Source organism: Ciconia boyciana, chromosome 3 (genome assembly GCF_034638445.1).
Source record: "Ciconia boyciana chromosome 3, ASM3463844v1, whole genome shotgun sequence".
In the NCBI taxonomy this organism is placed as follows: Eukaryota; Metazoa; Chordata; class Aves; order Ciconiiformes; family Ciconiidae; genus Ciconia; species Ciconia boyciana.
Genome location: NC_132936.1, coordinates 108,404,776 through 108,425,064, shown reverse-complemented (window position 1 = coordinate 108,425,064; position 20,289 = coordinate 108,404,776). Strand labels below are relative to the sequence as shown.

The following is a 20,289-nucleotide window of genomic DNA, read 5'->3' as shown; positions in this document are numbered from 1 at the left end:
CAGCATGCTGGGAAGTGGAGTCCCCGCGGCAGCCTGAGGAGAACCTCTCAGGGGCCGCGGCCGGGCGGTGCCGGCCGGGGCACGTCTCTGCTCTTCGTGAGGGCGCTGCCGGGGATCTCACGCGGCCCTGACCGAGGGAGCGGGGGCGCCTATTTTGAAACTTAATAAGCGGCCCGGCGGGTCAGAGGCGGGAGAAGGGAGCGCGGCCAGAGCGGGGCCCCTCCGCCGCCGGTACAGGCGGGCAGGTCGCAGGGGGCCTGCGGCGGCGCGGCTGAGGCGCCCGGGCGCGGCCTGCGCACAATTCTCGTCCGGCCGCGCCGCGCAGGCGAAGCGCTAGGACAGCCCCTGGGCCGCGGGGAGGCCCTCGGCCGGGGAGGGCGGCGAGCGGCGATGCGGAGCCGGCCGGGGCACTTCGTGGACCTGCGGCTGAAGCAGCGCGTTAAGCAGGTACCCGCCGCGGGCAGGCAGCGGTGGCTGGCCAGCGGCCCTCGTCCCCGCGGGGCAGCGGCCGGCGGGGGGGGCTCCCTGCGGCCGGCACGGCGGGGCTCGCCTTTCCCCCTTCTCGCTGAAAGGGGCCTTGAGCATCCGGCCTGCCCAGGTGCGGGAGGGAACGGCAGCGAGAGGCAAAACCCGGCCTTGTCTCTCAGAACTTGAAAAAGACCTTTAGAAAGGTCTCTCTTTTCATTTTTCTTTTGTTTTCTTTTGGTTTGCTCTGTTACTTTCTTCCATTCTCTTCAGTACTTATGATCCTGAATCTGGCTGCTATTTCAAGTGTGAAATGAGTAGTTAAAAAAACCCTAAACACTCGGGTAGATATAGGCAAATTGGAAGTGTTTACATTTGGAAACGCGTACATCGATTATATTGAGTGAGGGGAGAAAGGGAAAAAATGTGATTACTTGCATAATACACATGTGAGGAGTGGGGAGAACAGTGATTCCTTCAGGTGGCATCATGCTGTGTTCTATTTTATGAATATTTATGGTGACTTCCCAAATTAAACACCTTTTTTCTGTGTCTGTATATAAGTGTACTCTGCTTCTAATTCCTTCAAATGTGAGCGGCTGCTTGAGGAAACTTGCTTATTTTCCTTGACAAGATCACAGTGACTATGCCTTGGCTATTCTGAAATGAAAGAGCCAGATAGATTTATGGTAGGCTTGCTATTTTCTGCAGGTCAGTAGCTGCCCATGGGTGATGTAAAGTGTAACATAATTTAAAAAAATAATTCTGTATTCAATTGTAAGGAATTTGATTGTTTTAAATAGGGGTATTAATTTAAATGAGATTTTGAAATTCTCCTTGCTGTGACATTTGTGATACCATATATTTTAGGGAGATCCTCTGTCTCCTTTATCTTTTTTAAAGAAGGAATCCACCATTACACTATTGAAACTCCTTCTCACTCTTAATTTGGAGAGTGGGGGAAGAAAGCAAATGGAATACAGTTGTACCTGAAATTTAGTATGTTTTCTCACACTTTCATAATTGTGGTTTGAAAATGGATGGGATCAGCTGCTGTCAGAAAAAAAAAAAGGGCTTGATAGAATTCACTTTCATTTATATACTTTTCTATAATAGTCTTTGAAACATCTTGCAAAGATTAAAGTTCTTATTATGACAGTATCCATACTAATTGATGTAGATCGTTTCATTTTTAAGGTAGGAGGTCTAAAACAAAAGGAAGTTAACTGAGAGAAACCAAGAACTTTAGAAGGATCGACAATAGGATGGTGTTTGGGTTACAGAGTGATCTTTTTTAATAAAGAAAAACAATGGAGTTGCACCAGCAGAAGTCACTGAAGCACCAAAATACAGTATGCTGCTTTTTCCTGGAAAACGTAGCTAGCTAGTTATCTGTGTCTTAATAAGCATTTCCCCTTTCATTGGGAAATACTGTCTAGTGTGTTCCAAGGCAGTTCAAAGCTGTTTCTGATTTTCATTTAGACTTCTAAGAAGAGTAGAGTTTGAAATAGGCATATTTGATCTAGCTGTTCTGGTGAACTGATTGACAAAGATTTTATTCGCTGCTTAAAATTCTTCATTTCAGTATCTTGCAAGTAGTAAATGTGGCCAGTATGTTGACATTGGAATTCTAGCATCTGATTTGCAGAAAACCTACAGGTGAGCAAAGTTTTGTATTCTTATATTCTACATTCAAACTATGGAATGTATTATCTTGTTATTTTGCATTTGTGTGTATTTAATGAAAATTTTAATTTTCTTTATGTTAACTTCATTACCAGTTGTTGAGGTTGATTGAAACAATAAGATCATTTCCACTCCAGTGTTTTCCTCTGGTGATATATCTAGTAACTCATATTTTATTAATGCATTGGCATTGCAAGATCTAGTTGCGGTTTGGTTTTTGTGGGTTGCTTTTTTTTTTTTTTTTTTAAATTAAACAGCTACAGATGCATTACAGCATGTTGCTCCTTACCCCAGTGAGCTTAAAATATGAGGGAAAATATTTTACTGAGAATACTGCCCTGAGAATACTTCAGTGCAGGCAGATGGGAGAGACACAGGATTTGGTAAGACACTAAATCTTGCTCAGTTGCTCAGCAGGACAGTCTTGCCTAATTATTTTTAGGCTGTTACGCTTTTCTGTGTGGGGAGCAAGGTTGTGTTTCAGCAGATCATTGGTAGGTGTGGGGGTTAATGAAGGTGAAGAAGTATATTAATTTGTGTTTGCATGTTCTGTTTATTTGTGCCTTGTTAGAGAAAGGGAGCCAAAACCCTTAGGATGCTTACAGATCTTGGGTTTTTGTTTTGTTTTTCCTCTGTCAGCTATTGTATAAAAGCAAATAAATAAAATATACCCTCAGTAAGTGAACGTAAAAGGTTGATGATTTTTGTTTGCATTTAAGGTTGCTCATTGAATCAGGTTTTCTCATAGTGGACATTATTAATTAGCACAATTATTCCTCGCTGGACTGTCCTTTCTAGACTGTAGTCCTGTGTCCATATGTTCTTGTTTGAATTAAAATTTAAAAAATGGGTAGTGTTGTGATATAGAATCCAGTGTGCTCATTTGTACATTGCTGCTTCTCTATATCTACAGTTAAAGAGGACCTTGATAATTTTTACTAAACACCCCTTTAGAGACCAGAGTAGTTTAGTGGTTTTGTTTCATCCCAGTGATTGAGCTATTCCAGGCTTGAGAAAAAACAATCATGTTTTCACATAGTTGGTTTTTAATAAGAACTTGTGTAGAAGCATGGGTATCAACTTACAATGTATTTTTCCACTGAGAATGACAATATGTTGAGGGGAAAAAGCAGTTGGTGTAACCTGTTTATTTTGTTTTTTTTCAGTGCAGAATATGGACGAAGAAAAAGAAATGCTTTTAGAATACAAGTTGAAAAAGGTAATTCTGTTAATATTAAGTCCAAGACACCAAATTCCTTGATTACACTTTGTCCGTTTTCGTAACATGTTTGAACTTTTTCTTTCAGTGTTTGGAATAATCAGTAATGAAAAAGAACGTGAAGATTTAGCAGTTTTAGAAGCTGAACATGTGGCAAAAAGAGCAAGACAACAAGAGGAAAATGAGTAAGAAGAATTTTTACCATTAGATTACTTTAATAATGCCATTAGTATTATAATTTCTTTAAAGCTTTCTGTCTTCATATTGTTAAATTTTGCTAGTTTCAAGGTTACAGATAGATCCTTGATTTCCCATAGGCTTGTCTTCGTCAGAAGTTACCTGTAGTTAATGGAACCACTTTTTTCGCTGAAGACAAGCAGATACTAGAGCCAATCATGATTTCTCTGTTATGGGGAACATATAGCCCTGAATTAGTGGATATCCTTGGGGCTTCCTTCATAATTTTCCACATAAGGCCCCAGTTCTCATGTGATTCAGTTCCTTTGTTTTGTTCTTAATCTTTCTTGGGTGCGAGAGATACTAGCTAAATCTGAGAGACAAAACTACAAGACAGGCTATTCAGAATAAATCACTATTGGGTATGAGATTGGAATTAAGATTTCCTTACTCCTAACCCTGTGCATAGTCTCACGGACCATTCTGGTTTCTCTAGCCCGTGATAGATATTAAGGGTCTCATGGGAAATTAGGACATTGTTATCAGAAGGACTAGTCTAGTTCAGCAGTGATTTGCTATTACTTCCCTTGTGCCAGCATTGGTGATTGTGTGATCTCTTGGTGAACTCAATCAGATTGATCCTACATCACTTTTTTTTTAGGACTGTCTTTCAGCCAGGTTGCCAAATTGATCCAACTCATCACAGATTTGGAAAGGATGCATTTTTTTAACTCTTTATAGTAGTAAATTTAGAGCAAGCAAGTCAGGAATTTTTCTCCAGTCTTAGGCTACATATCATGGCTGTGGGGAATCATGTTGTGGAAATTGCATTTGTTTTGTTTTGTGGGTGTCTCACTTGCAGTTCTACTCTGATACATTAATAGTTTTTGTCTTCCTTCCATGTAAAGGACTGCAGGAAGTGCCACAGATGCCTCTGATTGTGATGATTATCCAGAAGATCTAGTAAGTTGTATTTTATTATGATTGTTTATATTTGCATAACACATGATTCTGTGTTGTGAAATTGCAGTGCACTTGGAGAGTTTAAAAGTAGAGGTGAAGATGAGGTATAGCCAGAGTTGGCAATTCCAACTGAGAATCTATATAGCTAAAAGGAGGCTATTTTCTGAAGAAAAAGGAAGAACCTGTGGTGGGGAATAACTTTTGAGGAAAGCACACAGGGGGCCTGAAAGACTTGGCTATCAAATTAATGAAATGAGTGGAGGAACTGACATATCTGACTATTACTAAAAGACGTGACTGTCAATTAACATGGGTCATTTCAGGGTAAATTGCAAAGGCTGCTGCCTCTTCAACCAGCAGATACAGTTTTATATGCAGTTGTTTGATTTGCAGGGGAGTGGGTTGGAAGATGCATAACTACTTTCTCGGGCAGGGATAATGCTAAATGATGTTTATGAAATAGTTTTCATTGGCCTCTTAATATAAATAATCCAAGTTATAACCTGTATATTTTCTTTTAAAATACATTAATCTGCAGTCTACAAATCACATGAACAGTTCCCTGCTGAGCTTATACAAGAAAGGAAATCCTGATTCTGTTCCAACCACTCCAAAAAATGAACCAATGGAAACCTCCTGTCCTGTTCAAACAGCACCTCGAACAAGCACCATCTCACCAGGAACAAGAGTTGAAACACGCATCTCGGAAGGGGGCTGGTTCATTGATAAAACGCCATGTGGAAAAGACTTTTTCATTGACCTTTCTGAGGATGGAGAAGGAGATGAGAAGAAACTGATTTTCGAGGTATTGTGTTTTACAAACTCAATGTGATTTAAGTATCAAGTATGAATATAATTTCCTGTGTGATTTGACAGGCTTTTGAAGGGTGATACTAAAACCAAAGGGACTGTCTGTCTTTCTGGATTTTTAAAATATATTCTTTTTATTACAAAAACACATGCTGTGTTTAAAGATAGTGAACATGTTAAATAGAAGGGAAAGATTGGCTTAAGCCCAGTGGAGTACTTGATTTTGGCTTGATTTCTGAAGAAGAAAGGGCTTAGCCCATTTTTCTGCTGTGTCAGAAGTGATTTTTGAACCTTCTGGCCCATTTCAAGCATTTTTGTATGGGAGGTAAAAAGTCACAAAATTATCAATTTCCTCCACATTTTTTGAGGAAAATGTAGTGCTCAGTATTAGGGAGACGCAGATTAGTGCCCATACTAAGAGAAAGAGAAGTGGAACTTAGCTGGTATTTATTCCATTTGCCAGTGACCAGCCTAACTAGTCAGGAAGCGTGTGGCTTGCTGTGGTCTCCATAGCCCGAGAGCCATAGCATGTGGTTTCCCTTAGCCCGTGGTTAAGTCTTAGTGAGCCTGGGGAAAGCTGAGGTTTTTTGGATGGACAAGAGTTGGGGAAGTTGAAAGGAAATTGCATTGATTTATAAAGCAGTTAAAAACAGATCCTATTCTGCATCCAGAGGTATTGCCCATTTTGTGATCCCCTCCTCCCCCCAATTTTTTTTTTCTTATTTAGAAAAAAACAACTTTGTTTAGCTATTTAAAGCTTTCCATTTATGTATGGGAGATAACATTTATGGTGTTGACCAGACATTGGCTGACCAGACATTTTGGCAGGATGCTCTTTTTATGTGAAGGAAGAACTACATTTACATCTACCTTCCTAATGACACAAAATGCTTACTGAATAGGCAGATTTGACAAATTATCCCTTTATCCTGGTAGTACTGCACCCTCTTATATAGAGAAATTGAATAAAAGGGAGATCTTCAAATTGTAAAATGTTTGCAATACCGTATTCTAAAAAAAAAAAAAAAAACCCCAAACCCAAAAACCAGCAAAAAAACCCACAAAAAATCCCCTCCAAAAAAAGGTAAAAAAAACAACTTACATCATTGAACCTCGTTTTATTTCTTTTCTCCTGTATTAGTCCTTTTCTTACATGCAGTTAACTTGTGTCAGCACTGAATAATATTTTCTTACAGCCACTCATGACTTACTAGTAATAAAAATTGTTTCCATTGGAGTAAATACATTGATACAGTTTTATTCATCCCCCAAGTGGATTGCTCTATGATATGCAAATAACTGATGTCTGATTTTGGTTAGTGGTTTTGGGGTTTTTATGGGGGTTTGTTTGGGGTTTTTTTGCTTATAAGTATGTACTTTTAGGAAAAAAGTGACTGGCATAATTAACCCTTTAAAAAAAAAAAAAAAAGGCAAATCCTAAGTAAAAAAAAGTTTTTCTACAAAAAGAAGGGGTTAAATTCCTGCCTTGCTTGTCTTTATTCATATAATGTGTGTAAGTGAAGTGGGGCACTAGTGAGGCCGCACCTTGAATACTGTGTTCAGTTTGGGGCCCCTCACTACAAGAGAGACATTGAGGTGCTGGAGCATGTCCAGAGAAGAGCAACGAAGCTGGTGAAGGGTCTAGAGCAGAAGTCTGATGAGGAGCGGCTGAGGGAACTGGGGTTGTTTAGCCTGGAGAAAAGGAGGCTGAGGGGAGACCTTATCGCTCTCTACAACTACCTGAAAGGAGGTTGTAGAGAGGTGGGGGTCGGTCTCTTCTCCCAGGTAACAAGCCATAGGACAAGAGGAAATGGCCTCAAGTTGTGCCAGGGGAGGTTTAGACTGGATATTAGGAAATTTTACTTCACTGAAAGGGTTGTCAAGCATTGGAACAGGCTGCCCAGGGAAGTGGTGGAGTCACTATCCCTGGAGGTATTTAAAAGGCGTTTGGATGAGGTGCTTAGGGACATGGTATAGTGGTGGTCTTGGTAGTGTTAGGTTTACGGTTGGACTCGATGATCTTAAAGGTCTTTTCCAACCTATACGATTCTGTGATTCTGTGATCATAGACACTTACACATTTTGTTCTTTTAAGTATTTGCAGAAATTCACTGACTTGGAAGGTTTTGTATATATAATTCTGTTTTTATGCTCTAGAAATCAACAGAATTTTCTGTCTTGGAGAGTGAAAGAAAGAAGACAAAGGAGAAGAGGGCAAAAAGAAAAAAAGAAGAGTTTCCAGATGTAGATGGAGAAATTGATTCCATCTTACTTAAAGGGAAAGGTGAGAAGTTATTTTTGGTGTGCTGCTCCAAACAAAGAGATGGTATTTGACTGTGGAATCCGTTACCAGAGAAGTGTTTTCTGAGGTGCAGAGAAGTGACCTTGAGTGTTTTGTTAAGAAATTTAGCCTTAATGTTGTACTAAAAAAAATATTCCAGTCCTGTGTCTACTACCAAAAAATAATACAACTCCATGCACTTAGCTAATTGTTTAGACTGAGTACTTTCTTGTTTGGTGTTAGCAACTACTATTATGCCATGTCTAAATTTGCGTGACTTTTCCTCCTTAACAGTTAGAAGTAAGGGACCAGAGCTTTACCACCCTTCGGTGAAGTTTGAGGATGTAGGAGGCAATGATGAGACTTTAAAGGTTAGTTAAAATTTTATTTGTGGGATACAGAATGCACTGAATAAAATGTTGCATGAAAAATGACAAAGAAGAAATCTGGCAGAATTTGTCTGCATGGCACTGGGAATAGCTGCTTATACCAACAGCAACAAAGTTTTGTGTTGTTTTTTTTTTTTCCTTTCTTTAATCTTTCTGAAAGCAGTCACTGAAATTACATTAATAAACAGAACTTGCTTTATTTTGGCCTGTCTATAATGTCAGCGATCTATAATACTAATTTCTGCAATTTAAATGGAGGTCTCTCTTGTTCTTAACAGGAAATATGCAAGATGCTCATTCATGTCCGTCATCCCGAAGTCTATAACCACTTAGGTGTGGTTCCACCTCGTGGTTTTCTTTTACATGGACCACCAGGATGTGGAAAGACACTACTTGCACAAGCAATTGCTGGGGTGAGATAGCTTTAAATTTACAGTTTCTTCTTTTTCTGAATTATATTTAGAGAGGAAAAAAAAATAATCCTCCTCCATGATAGACTAGATCTTTTCCTCTTTTTTATCTCTTTTCTCTCCTTCCTATCTTAGTCTAAAATATACTCATCTTCACTTCCTTTGTTTAAATTCCATCTGAATCTGTGCTTGATAGAACCGCATATATGAAGAGCGGACATAGTGACAGGGTTTTATGTTTGACTTAATTGTTTTGAGGCATTCCCAGGACAGCAATATAGGCATCGGTATTGAGAAGGCTATAAATGGAAGATACTTCTAGTTAAATTTGCCATAGTGTTTTGTTTTAACTCTGGACTCAGCCTTACCATCTTTTATGAGGCATTACATTCATTCTATTGGGTGGCATCTGTTAAACAGTGATTTCTGAATTCCAGAACTGGATGTTGCCTTGCCTGTGTCAAACTAATGATGTCGGAGCATGTGACATTATTGGTGTTAATAGTTTGGTGTGTGGTGAGGCTGCTGTGCTGCTATGTGCCTGTTTTGGATATAAATCTAGGGGCTCTTTAGGGGTATTCAGTGATAACCATGGACATTTCTTTTCCTTTAATACAGTTGTTCCTTAAATGTCACAGATTATAACCTTAAATTTAGATACATGTAAATGATGAACTTTTGTAGTGCAGATTTTATCTTTGAAAGAAAATACTGATGTTTATTCCTTAAATGTTGGTTAGACCCTTCTGACATTATGTTTCAAATGTTTTAATTAAAAGGATTTGTTTTTTTTCTTTTTAATGCCTTACTGTAAAAAGGTACCCATTGAATGAATCTGTGATATTTAATATTTCAGTGGGTATTTGTATCCTGGAAGGGTACTAAATCTGGGGAAAGAAACATGACACAAGTGAAAAAATTTCAGAGATGAGATGAATTTAATGATGACTACTTAAATAATTTTTCTTAAATAAGAGATTTTCTATAGTGCTATTTAAGGCAAATTATCTGCTCCAAACCCCAGGCAGTGTCTCTGGTGGTCTTGATTTGTATGAATTAGGATTTTTTTTTAATATGTTGTTCAAAGAGCTTGAAATAGGCTGCAACTACCTGTAACACTACTGTGTTACAGTCTATGAAAGTTACCATTTTATTTATTTATTTTTAATAGTAGAAAACATTGAGTGTGAGCTTTACAAGTATCTTTTTGTATGGTCCTGCTCAAATATTTCTGGAGCAAGACTAAGGGAACCAAACCTGGTGGGGATCTCTGCCACACTGCTAAGCAATGCTTTGTTACAGATGGAAATGGACAATTTTCCCAAGAAGGGAGCCCAAGCATGAACCGAAATGTATGCCTTGTGAAGGATTGGGGACCAATGTGCAAAGCTATTTGACAGTGCAGTCATTCTCTAACTGAATTAGGGAAAACTGGTTTTGCATCCATTTCTGTTCACTTGGCCAAATGGCTCAGATCTGTTTTAAATTGGAGGATGCTACTCGTCTTTTAAAAAAGGTCTTTAAGATTTAGTCTTGATTACATAATCTTTGGGTGTAAAAGATGCTGTATTGGAAAATATTTGTCCTCTAGGATAGCCAGCATTTCCATCCTCTGAGTATATCATCCAATGTTCTTTGTCTCTTTCAGGAACTTGAGCTCCCGATGCTGAAAGTGGCAGCAACAGAGATGGTGTCTGGAGTGTCAGGGGAATCTGAGCAGAAACTGAGGGAATTGTTTGAGCAGGCTGTGGTGAGACACCCATTGGAAATAACACTGTGAATTGTTTGTCCTTTTCTTTGTAAAGCTTCATACTTTGTTGCTGTGGTTTGAATTTGAGTGAATATTAGTGAGTGAATCTTTATACTGCTGCACACAATTCATAGTGTCTCCCCTTCTGTGACCAGAATTCCATTGTACTGTCATGCTGTTACAGAGCACGAAGATTACTATTCTGAAATCTTGACAAAAGTTAGTTCATCATATCAATGTAGAGAGCAACATAAATTATTTACCTATTTGGAGCTGCTTGGCTTGATATATAAAAATAAAAAATATGTAAGAGCAGTTCACTGTGCTTTTTAGTTACAAGGTTTTTTTGCTGTTTTTGTATGGCATGGAATTTGAGCAAATGTGAGAGACTTAAGACTTTAAGACTTAAGATAAAGTAAGAAATTTGGGACAAATATCATAAGAGCAGGAGTCAAGTTACAGTTGAAGTCCTGCTTTGGTGTGACTTCCAGACTTAGTAAGAAGCAAAGAGAACCGGGCAGGTTGAGATAATTTTAATTTAAACAAATGCTTATTTTTCTTTTTTTAGTATGTGGCTAATGTTTTATTTCATGAGGACAGTTTTCTGTTCCTGACCTCTGAGAATATTCTGGTTTTCCAACTTTACTCCATTTTTCCACTCTCCCCCACAACTGTATATAGGTGTTTAGAATATGTTCCTGTAAAAAAGAGTACTAAACAGGGCAAAAAGATTGATTGTGAAGCTGCTAGATTATGTTTCCAGTTCATACTACATTTTAATTTTTAGAAAGTCTTGTTAAGATGTTGTTTAGAATAAAATTAAGTGATCACACAGAGTTTTTAGAAATTACATATCTATTGTACATATAGTGATTGAGGGCGGGTTGCTATAAAAGTTATTTTTGAAGAAATTAAATTTATTGCATAAAATATGTTTAAAAATAAAATCTGTTGCCTTTCTTGTAGTCCCTCACATTCACTTAAGTAGCTTTTCCACTCAGTTTTTGTACCAATTTTTGTTCAGGGGAAAAAGACATAGTTCCACTATACATTATGCATGTACTGTGGAATCTTTATAGCTTAGTTACATTTTTTTCCCTTCTGTCAGCGGAAAAGTGAATGGCAACTAGATGGCGCAGTTGCTACCTGATAACACAGAATGCATGGGGTTTAAAATACTTTTTTTATATGATTCTAGTATTTTTTTGAAGATAATTCTAGTGTTTTCCTTGAGTATTCCTTTGCACTACTAGTGCTTTTTGAGAATATTAATAATCTTATGTCAGTTAAACACTATTATTTTCTATTAGTTAAAATAGTTATTACTCTATATTAGTGTTGGCTTTTTATGAACATGAAGTACGTGGAATTTTAGAACACTTGTAGGATTTGCTTATTGCTCATTTTTACTCTTTGAGCATGGTCAGGCTCTGTACTAATCTTAAAGTTGGCAGTTCATTTTTCATGACTGCCTCCTGCTCCCTTTGTTTCATTATATGTGTCAGTAATACTAGCTCTTGAAATTCCACAGCTCTAATGTCACTAACAAGACAAACAAAAACCAAAATCAGACTTTTCTTGTCTGATTTTCTTTTTTGGACTTAAGCAAGTAAGCAGTCGCAATGGAATATTTATGGAAAACATGAAGCAACATAGAGGTACATTTAAATTTTAAACAATATATAGAGACATTTTGAATCTCATGCGTTAACTATTTCATAGGCTCAGCTCAGAACGGGTTCATAATTTGGTGGCTCTCCAGATAGTCAATAAGAACAACAGAATTGTTCTGGGACAGGTCGATTGTGCAGCAGACTTAGAGTAATAATTATAGACCAGAAAATCTGAAAAAATTATTTCTATCTTGTAATACAGTATGTCAGTGTAATTTTGTAACTATTAGTATTTCTTGTTCCTAGTCCAGTGCACCATGTGTCCTTTTCATTGACGAGATTGATGCAATCACCCCAAAAAGAGAAGTTGCGTCAAAGGACATGGAGCGGAGAATTGTTGCTCAGTTCCTAACTTGTATGGATGGTCAGTTTCAGGAACATCTGTACTAAGCTAAACTTTCTAATTATCAGGCTCACTGTCTGCTTCCATTCAGTAGTGAGTTGTGGTTACTTTAGTGGAGATAGTGGTGGTAATTTTTTGGGTTTTGGCGCAGTTTACCTGGGGGGGTGGGAAGATTCTAATAAATTTGAAAGGATGTTACTACACTATTTTCACAGTGGTCTGTACAGCATTATATAGGCCTGTCTGTTGTATAAACAGACATAATGTGGGGACAATGTGTCAAATATAATTTGAAATGCTTAATTTTGGTTGATTGTGCAAAATGCAAATTCTAGGTAGTAGAAATAAGGATGAACAGTGGTTTAGTATGACTGCTGGTTAGTTTCTGTCTGCTGTTTTGAGTATTATTGTGTGCTGCGGAAACAGTCACATAGATATCAGTACAAAGTTGAGATGGTGAGTATGAGTACTAACTTCCTTCCTTCCTTCCTTTAGACTTGAATAACGTGGCTGTCACTACCCAGGTCCTTGTTATCGGAGCAACTAACAGACCTGACTCACTGGACCCTGCACTGAGGCGAGCTGGGCGATTTGATCGAGAAATTTGTTTAGGGATCCCAGATGAAGCGGCAAGAGAAAAGTATGTGTTACAAAGTTTAAGCTTCTTTTTGATTAATTAATAAATAAGGAAATAATGTGTAAGTAAACATACAAATTAAGGAAATGGTACTTTATTGTGTTTAGTCCTATTTGTGCCTGTACACACCTATGGATCAGCGCACACTGAAAAGTGCAGAAGACATTAAGTGTGCATCTACTCTTTGTGTTGGTAGCTGTGTCTACATTTGGGGTGGTTTCCTTTCTTGTGTGCAAATCTGCTTTTAGCATTATGTTAATGGGTTTTCAAGTGCCTTAACAGTATAGATGATGGAATTAAATATATCTTTTCTGTTGTTCAGGAAGTTAACATTCTGTCTTTGGTGCTCCCTATGTAACTATTAAATTAGGAACATAAATTAAGTATAGCCTGTTTGTTAGTCCTCTCAAGCACATACCTTAAGCAACAGGCCTACATTCTTCTGTTCCATTCCTTGTGGAAATACACTAGTCCAGACATTAAGCTGAGCTGCAGTCATCCTGTTTTGTGTAACTGGCTGTTTTTACTCCAAAGATCCGTGACCATTAGACTAGATTAAAAAAAAAACCAAAACCCAAAAACCACCAAACTTTTTTTATTAAAAAGGAACTGCTACTCATTTCCACAACAGTAGAAAACACAGGCAGGGAAGTGTGAAAACAGCTGTGGCTTATCTTTTTACGGGAAGGAAAGAAAGGTTAAAGGATAAGTTCCTTCTAGCTCAACTAATCTTACTTCTAGGTTGAAAAAGCAAACTGTTCTGCTTGCCGCCTTGCTCACTTTGTGTTGTCAGCGCTCCTGGCCACTATTCCACCCTTCCCCCCACCCCCTCTCTGACCGTGCCTCCAATTTTTATTTTATTTTTTTTCTTCTTCTTTCTCCAGACCTACAGCCCTGTAGCAATTATGTTCCTCTTGGTTGTAGGAACACATGCAAGTGGTTAGAGGTAGAACTAAGTGTGGAACTAAGAGGTAGAACACAAGAGTGGTGGTGAATGGAGTTTACTCCAGTTGGTGGCCAGTCACAAGCAGTGTTCCCCAGGGCTCTGTGTTGGGGCCAGTTCTGTTTAATATCTTTATCAATGATCTGGATGAAGGGATCGAGTGCACCCTCAGTAAGTTTGCAGATGACACCAAGTTGTGTGGGAGCGTTGATCTGCTTGAGGGGAGGAAGGCTCTGCAGAGGGACCTGGACAGGCTGGATCGATGGGCTGAGGTCAATTGTATGAGGTTCAGCAAGGCTAAGTGCCAGGTCCTGCACTTGGGCCACAGCAGCCCCATGCAATGCTACAGGCCTGGGGGAAGAGTGGCTGGAAAGCTGCCCAGCAGAGAAGGACCTGGGGGTGTTGGTCGATAGCTGCCTGAATATGAGCCGGCAGTGTGCCCAGGTGGCCAAGAAGGCCAATAGCATCCTGGCTTGTATCAGAAATGGTGTGGCCAGCAGGAGTAGGGAAGTGATTGTCCCCCTGTACTCAGCACTGGTGAGGCCGCACCTCGAATCCTGTGTTCAGTTTGGGGCCCCTCACTACAAGAGAGACATTGAGGTGCTGGAGCGTGTCCAGAGAAGGGCAACGAAGCTGGTGAAGGGTCTAGAGCACAGGGCTTGTGAGAAGCGGCTGAGGGAACTGGGGTTGTTTAGCCTGGAGAAAAGGAGGCTGAGGGGAGACCTTATCGCTCTCTACAACTACCTGGAAGGAGGTTGTAGCAAGGTGGGTGTTGGTCTCTTCTCCCAGGTAACAAGTGATAGGAAAGAGGAAATGGCCTCAAGTTGTGCCAGGGGAGGTTTAGACTGGATATTAGGAAATTTTACTTCACTGAAAGGGTTGTCAAGCATTGGAACAGGCTGCCCAGGGAAGTGGTGGAGTCACCATCCCTGGAGGTATTTAAAAGACGTTTGGATGAGGTGCTTAGGGACATGGTGTAGTGGTGGTCTTGGTAGTGTTAGGCTTACGGTTGGACTCGATGATCTTAAAGGTCTTTTCCAACCTATACGATTCTGTGATTCAGTAAAGAGTTGACTGATGAGAGTTCCAGTTCTGATATTTCTTAGCTTCGTGTTAAAAATATGCTATTCCCAGAAATAGCACTGTTTCAAAGGATAAGAGTTGTGAAAGGGAAAGCCATCATAGTGTGTAGAGATTGTTCACAAGTTAGAGTGTAGTCACATTGGTTCATATTATTGTTTCGTACAGTTGTTTGTATTTGTATTTGTGTTCCTGGAGGTGTAGGCTTACAGGAACTGCTGATTTTATTTTCTTTTTTAAATTATCCCCTTCCTCCCCTCCCCCACCCGCCCGCTTTTTTGGGTTGGGTTGGGTTTGGGGTGGTTTTTGTTGGGGGCTTCTGTTCCCTTTTTTTTTTTAATAAAAGCGTCATATAGAAACAGAATTCCTTATAGTGTGCTGATTTACCACATTTATCAGTCTTGCTGAAGGCATGATTTGAAGTGCTTAGGTGTGGTTGTACAGCCTTACGGGGGTGGAGTAGGATGAGAAGGTGTACCTGGAGATCTTGCTTTACTTGCAGTGTTTTCTTGTGCATGTGTGAAGCACATGAAGGAAAATAATATATGTAGGACACAAATTCGGAATGAGCCATTTACAGTTCCGAACTTTTTACACTTTGAGTCACTTGATTAGCTACAGCTGTTGTCAGGTTGAAAAATTCTTGAGAACATAGCTCATATCATTGTTAAAGATTTAAATGAGAGATTATGGAACTTGTTAGTGGGGGAGGCAAACAGATGAAACTTTATAATTTCAGAGTTTTGAATAGTTTAATAACTCATTCTTTTCATAACTTTTCTGTAGTTATGTTACTTGATCTGGAAATAATTTAAACTAGTTTTAACTGGAACTAGAAAGTATGTTAATGATCTTCACTTCTTTGGTTTGTGCTGCCTTTTTAAAGTGTTTTCACATTGAAGTGATATTTTGCTGTTTTAAACAAGTTGATTTGATCCCTCTGCTCAGAGTTCTTCAGCACTAGTACTTGTGTGGTGACATTGGCTTTTGTCTTTTTCTTTTGACTATTCATGTAGCTTTCATTTGTCCTTGGCCTAGAAGAACAGCAGGAAGTCTTGGTGGACCTTGAAGGAGGTTTTTAAAGCTTCAGCCTTGATACAGATTAAAAAAGCCTTGATACAGATACAGCCTTGATCCCATTAAAGAAAAAGTGTGAAGCGTAGCACTTCACTGTCAGTTACATAGAGCTGTTTTGTATTAGTGATGGAACTGCATAGGTAGGTGTAACTTTAGCTTTTGAATGAGGATGAGGTAAACACACGAGGTGTACACAAGCTTTGTGTTGCCTATTGGAAATTGTACTGGGGACGCAGGAAATATCTGCAGTTATATTCCACCAAAAATGGTAGGGGAAAGATACTGAAGATTAAAGGACAGAGCTCCTCACACAGTCTGATTTCCTTTGCTTTTTGCAGAATAGTTTGTTGTGGATGTTCTTCAATAAATAAATAAAAGTGAGATGGAACAGACAATGCAGGCTAAGGTTGTTGGGAATACAAGGCTAAATATCTCAATGGATAACTTGTGTGCGTCTCTGTGGTACACTCTGAGATCTACTCTGTCAATTTTGAATCCTAAACTAAGGTTTAAGGAATCTATAATATTTAGATTCACCAAAACTAGCTTTTACCCACTTACTGACATTGCCTGGTTGATGCTGTTGGGTTTCTTTTAAGAACTGAAAAGAAATACACAGCATAGTTTTGTGGGTTTCAGTGTTGGTTAATTCCTAGTTGAGTGAAAACTGTTCCCACTGTACTACTTCAGTTTATGTGGACTGAAAGAGACCTTAAATCAATGCTGGCTGTTTTATATGAAAATAAAAAAAGCCACAGCTTCATCTTTATTTTGTTGTTCTTTTTCTCCCTACTTGATTAGAATTCTTCAGACTCTGTGTCGAAAACTTAAGCTCCCGCAGTCTTTTGAATTTCATCATTTAGCACGACTGACTCCGGGTTATGTAGGTGCTGATCTGATGGCACTTTGTCGTGAGGCAGCTATGTGCACGGTGAACAGGGTCCTGATAAAATCTGAGAAGCAGAAAAGGAAACACATGCACACTGGAGGAAACACAGCTGAAGAAAGCATGGGAATAGGAACAGACATCCTGGTGGAAGAGGATACCAAACAACTAGAACTTCCTCCTAAGGTATTTGTTCCTTGAAGCGTGTGCCTCTCGTATCTTAAGAATTGAGCCATTTTATAGTTGCGAAAGTCATTGTTCATAAATCCTTAAACATCTATGGCCAACGTAATATTAAATTTAGATTTAGAAATACCAGTTCCTAAGCCAGAAGCTTAACTCCTAATGACCCATGTAATGGGTCTGAATAAGTGGCTCCCAAAACCCACACCTTCTAAAAATCATGCTGATGTTTTATACAAGGTGTGTTTTTTTCCTTGGGTTTTTCGTTGTTGTTTGTGTTGTGTTGTTTTGTTTTCTAGCTGACCAGAGGTTAAAATAGTGGCTACATCTCTCTTCAAAAGTGTATTGACTGTAAGAGAATTGTAAGAATATCAGACTTGCACCGAGTTTTTACCAAGCTGTTTGCTGTGAAATATCTATTATGGTGCCTGGGGCTCTTCCCTGACCTGGTATAGTTACAGTTAGCCAAGGTCTAGAAGTATTTATGCAGTCTACATTTTCCCTCCAGCTATGTGATTACTTGGGGTAAATTGCACGTGGTCTCTAGTACCTATAGCAAGTTTGAGGAAGAGGTATCTATCCAGTAGAAAAGTTGGGTTAGCAATGTGACTTGAGCTGCAGAGAGAGTACCTGTTAATGTGCAGTACAGCTGGAACTCTGTTGCAGAAAATAGCATTTCTAGTGCCAGAATTATTCTGTGGCCCAAGTAACATGCTGTGGTCAGTGAGCCAGAACACCTTTATATAGAAATTCTTGGCCCAGCTTCTCAAAAATTGGAATGTGTATGTGCCTTCATTATGTGTAGGCTTCCTAAAGATTTGTCTGGAGAAGTAAAACAAAGTGGTTTCAAATCCACATTGTACTCAGATTCTGGTTTTAGAAGGGCTGTCAAAGAAAACTGTTGTTGTAATTAACAAAAACCAATGTAAAAAGCTGTAGTAAGCCTTTGTATTAGAGTAATATAATCATACTGCATACCTCCCAGTGTTTCCTGGGGCCTGATGTAGCCAAAAGAAAGCGAGGAGGGGCAGGTAGTTGCAGCTTTTATCAACATTGCCATGATCAAAGGGGTTATTGAGAATGAGGAAGTCTAATCCTAACAGAGACATATTTTGATAGCTGGCAGGAGGTTGACATAGTCTAATACAGGGTATTGTCATTAAAACCGTTATATTATGTTTATAATGGAAAAATAAACACACAAAACCTTTAAAAATCATTCACACAACTCAAGTAAACAAACCCAGTGGTCTCAGCTATTTCAGAGTTTCTCTTAATGGTTCTGTTAAGAAGAGGAGGGAGGGCTTAAAAGGAATATCAGGCACTATAAACACTTCTGTTTCTTTGTGGTCAGTTGTAGAGCTTAGTTGCAACAAATAGGAAGTGATACTTTTCCCGTTTACTGCTGTAGGAAAAATGTGGAAACTTAACAGAGTTTTTACAATATTTTTTTTCTCCCTCTATCTTATAATGAAAATCCTGGTATAGTTTTACTTGTGGTGTAGTATCAGTTTGCTTTGATACTGCCTTTCCATATTAGAACTGGGATGTATTTATGTTGTGAAGGTATAAAGTTCTTCGATCAAGTATTTTCTCAGATAGTTTCCCCAATAAGGAATTGATTGGGGAAATTGGAATGTACCTGCCTGAGGCGCTGTGGTCTGCGAGATGGGACAGTGTTAAAAAGCATTACCCTGTATCTCTATTCTGTTTGCCCAAACTTTATTAGGGCCTGGTTATAAAACCAGGTCTAATCAGCCTGAGGAAATGAGTTAATGACTTGAATTCAGATTATGTTAAATAAAAGTGTATTAGTGTGTTAAGAGTTTTAAAGGTTTATACGTAACTGAATATTCTGCAAGTTACTGAAATTGTGCTGCTAGGCAGAGTTGTTCACTTTATCTTGAGAACAAGTTCTTATTAAAACCAGAATTAATACATATAATTAATACATATTTTGGAAATTTCAGCATGGAAAGAACTTTCTCCTAATCGGTGTGGGAGAAGCAGTAGGAAGAATTTGAAGACAAAATACATGTGCTAGCTCTGTTTCTGTAGTATCTAAATCAAGATTGTAGTCTGTCACAAGCACTGAGTTAAATATACATAGTGCTTTCCTGGAACATTTTTAATGTTAATTTTTAATGTTACTTTACATATTCTATGTGTATTGTACATAACAATTTGTTGTATAGTAATTAATACTACAGTTGAAGAAAGCATTGCTTTGAGAAAGCCCTTAAAAAAATGGTTCTTAAAATCTAATCCCATGCATAACCTTTTTCTCTCCCTTTCCATGTACCCTAAGGATGAATTGCAGAGACTTCTGGATTTGCTGAAAAAGCAAGACCCCTTGCCTGAGGAGCAGCTGCAGAAACTGTGCATTGAGATGAATGATTTTATTGTTGCACTGTCATCAGTGCAACCCTCTGCCAAGAGAGAAGGCTTTGTCACAATTCCTGATGTGACATGGGCAGATATCGGAGCCCTGGAGGATGTTCGGGAGGAGCTGACTATGGCAATATTGGTATGTCTTAACCATACCTTCAAAGATTTTTTGCACTTCCCCCTATGCAGGAAATAAAACTATGCTTGTTTGTTTTTAATACTTATTTAAGGTATAATGTGCTGCCCATGAGTTCCAACATGCAATAAACTAGAAATTTTGCAACATCTTCATTTAAAATAGTCAGACTTCTATAACTTGCTTTCAAATTTGTTACAAGTCTGGTGCATGTATTTAACATTTCACTTACTGTATTCATGCTTCTGGTTTTCAGTATGTTCATTATTGTCGAATCTTAATGAACTTTGGTACAAAACTTTTAGAAATTTTAGAAATTCTAAAGTTTTGTACCAATAACCTTAGTTACACAGCTGCCACACAAAGAATTGAAGACTACTTAGCTGGAAGGTTAGCAGTCTGGCTGCCGGTCAGAGGGATACTTAACACTAACACCTTAAGATGAGAACTTAGGTAAATAAAATCTTTGCCTCTGAATAATGATACTTCTCCCACTTTGGGGTACTTATTAGTGCAAGATAATAAGATGCTGATCGACTGTTTATTCTTTTAGCCTCTAAAGAATCAAAATAAAGAACTTGCTTATGAATGATTTTTTTCATCCAACTGTAACTGAAATGAAAAGTTTCATGTTACCTTTTTGTCACAGATAACTATGATAATTTCTCTTATAGGCACCTGTGCGAAACCCAGAGCAGTTTAAAGCTCTGGGCCTGACTACTCCAGCTGGTGTCCTGCTTGCAGGGCCTCCTGGGTGTGGCAAAACACTGTTAGCTAAGGTAATACATTTTCT

At 38.8% G+C, this 20,289-nt stretch overlaps 1 protein-coding gene across 1 annotated transcript in view; it reads left to right on the top strand.

Moving 5' to 3' along the window:
* The first annotated feature begins 10 nt into the window (after positions 1-10).
* NVL (nuclear VCP like) overlaps positions 11-20,289 on the top strand; it is a 44,436-nt gene continuing 24,157 nt past the window's right edge. Inside the window, exons 1-15 of the mRNA XM_072857014.1 lie at positions 11-447; positions 2,051-2,124; positions 3,318-3,370; positions 3,459-3,555; positions 4,456-4,510; positions 5,049-5,315; positions 7,478-7,604; positions 7,896-7,972; positions 8,269-8,403; positions 10,049-10,150; positions 12,070-12,187; positions 12,662-12,806; positions 16,705-16,975; positions 19,281-19,499; positions 20,171-20,275. Of these exons, the coding sequence (XP_072713115.1) occupies positions 391-447; positions 2,051-2,124; positions 3,318-3,370; positions 3,459-3,555; positions 4,456-4,510; positions 5,049-5,315; positions 7,478-7,604; positions 7,896-7,972; positions 8,269-8,403; positions 10,049-10,150; positions 12,070-12,187; positions 12,662-12,806; positions 16,705-16,975; positions 19,281-19,499; positions 20,171-20,275 (1,902 nt within the window). The 5' untranslated portion in view covers positions 11-390. The remainder of the gene's footprint in view (positions 448-2,050; positions 2,125-3,317; positions 3,371-3,458; positions 3,556-4,455; positions 4,511-5,048; positions 5,316-7,477; positions 7,605-7,895; positions 7,973-8,268; positions 8,404-10,048; positions 10,151-12,069; positions 12,188-12,661; positions 12,807-16,704; positions 16,976-19,280; positions 19,500-20,170; positions 20,276-20,289) is intronic.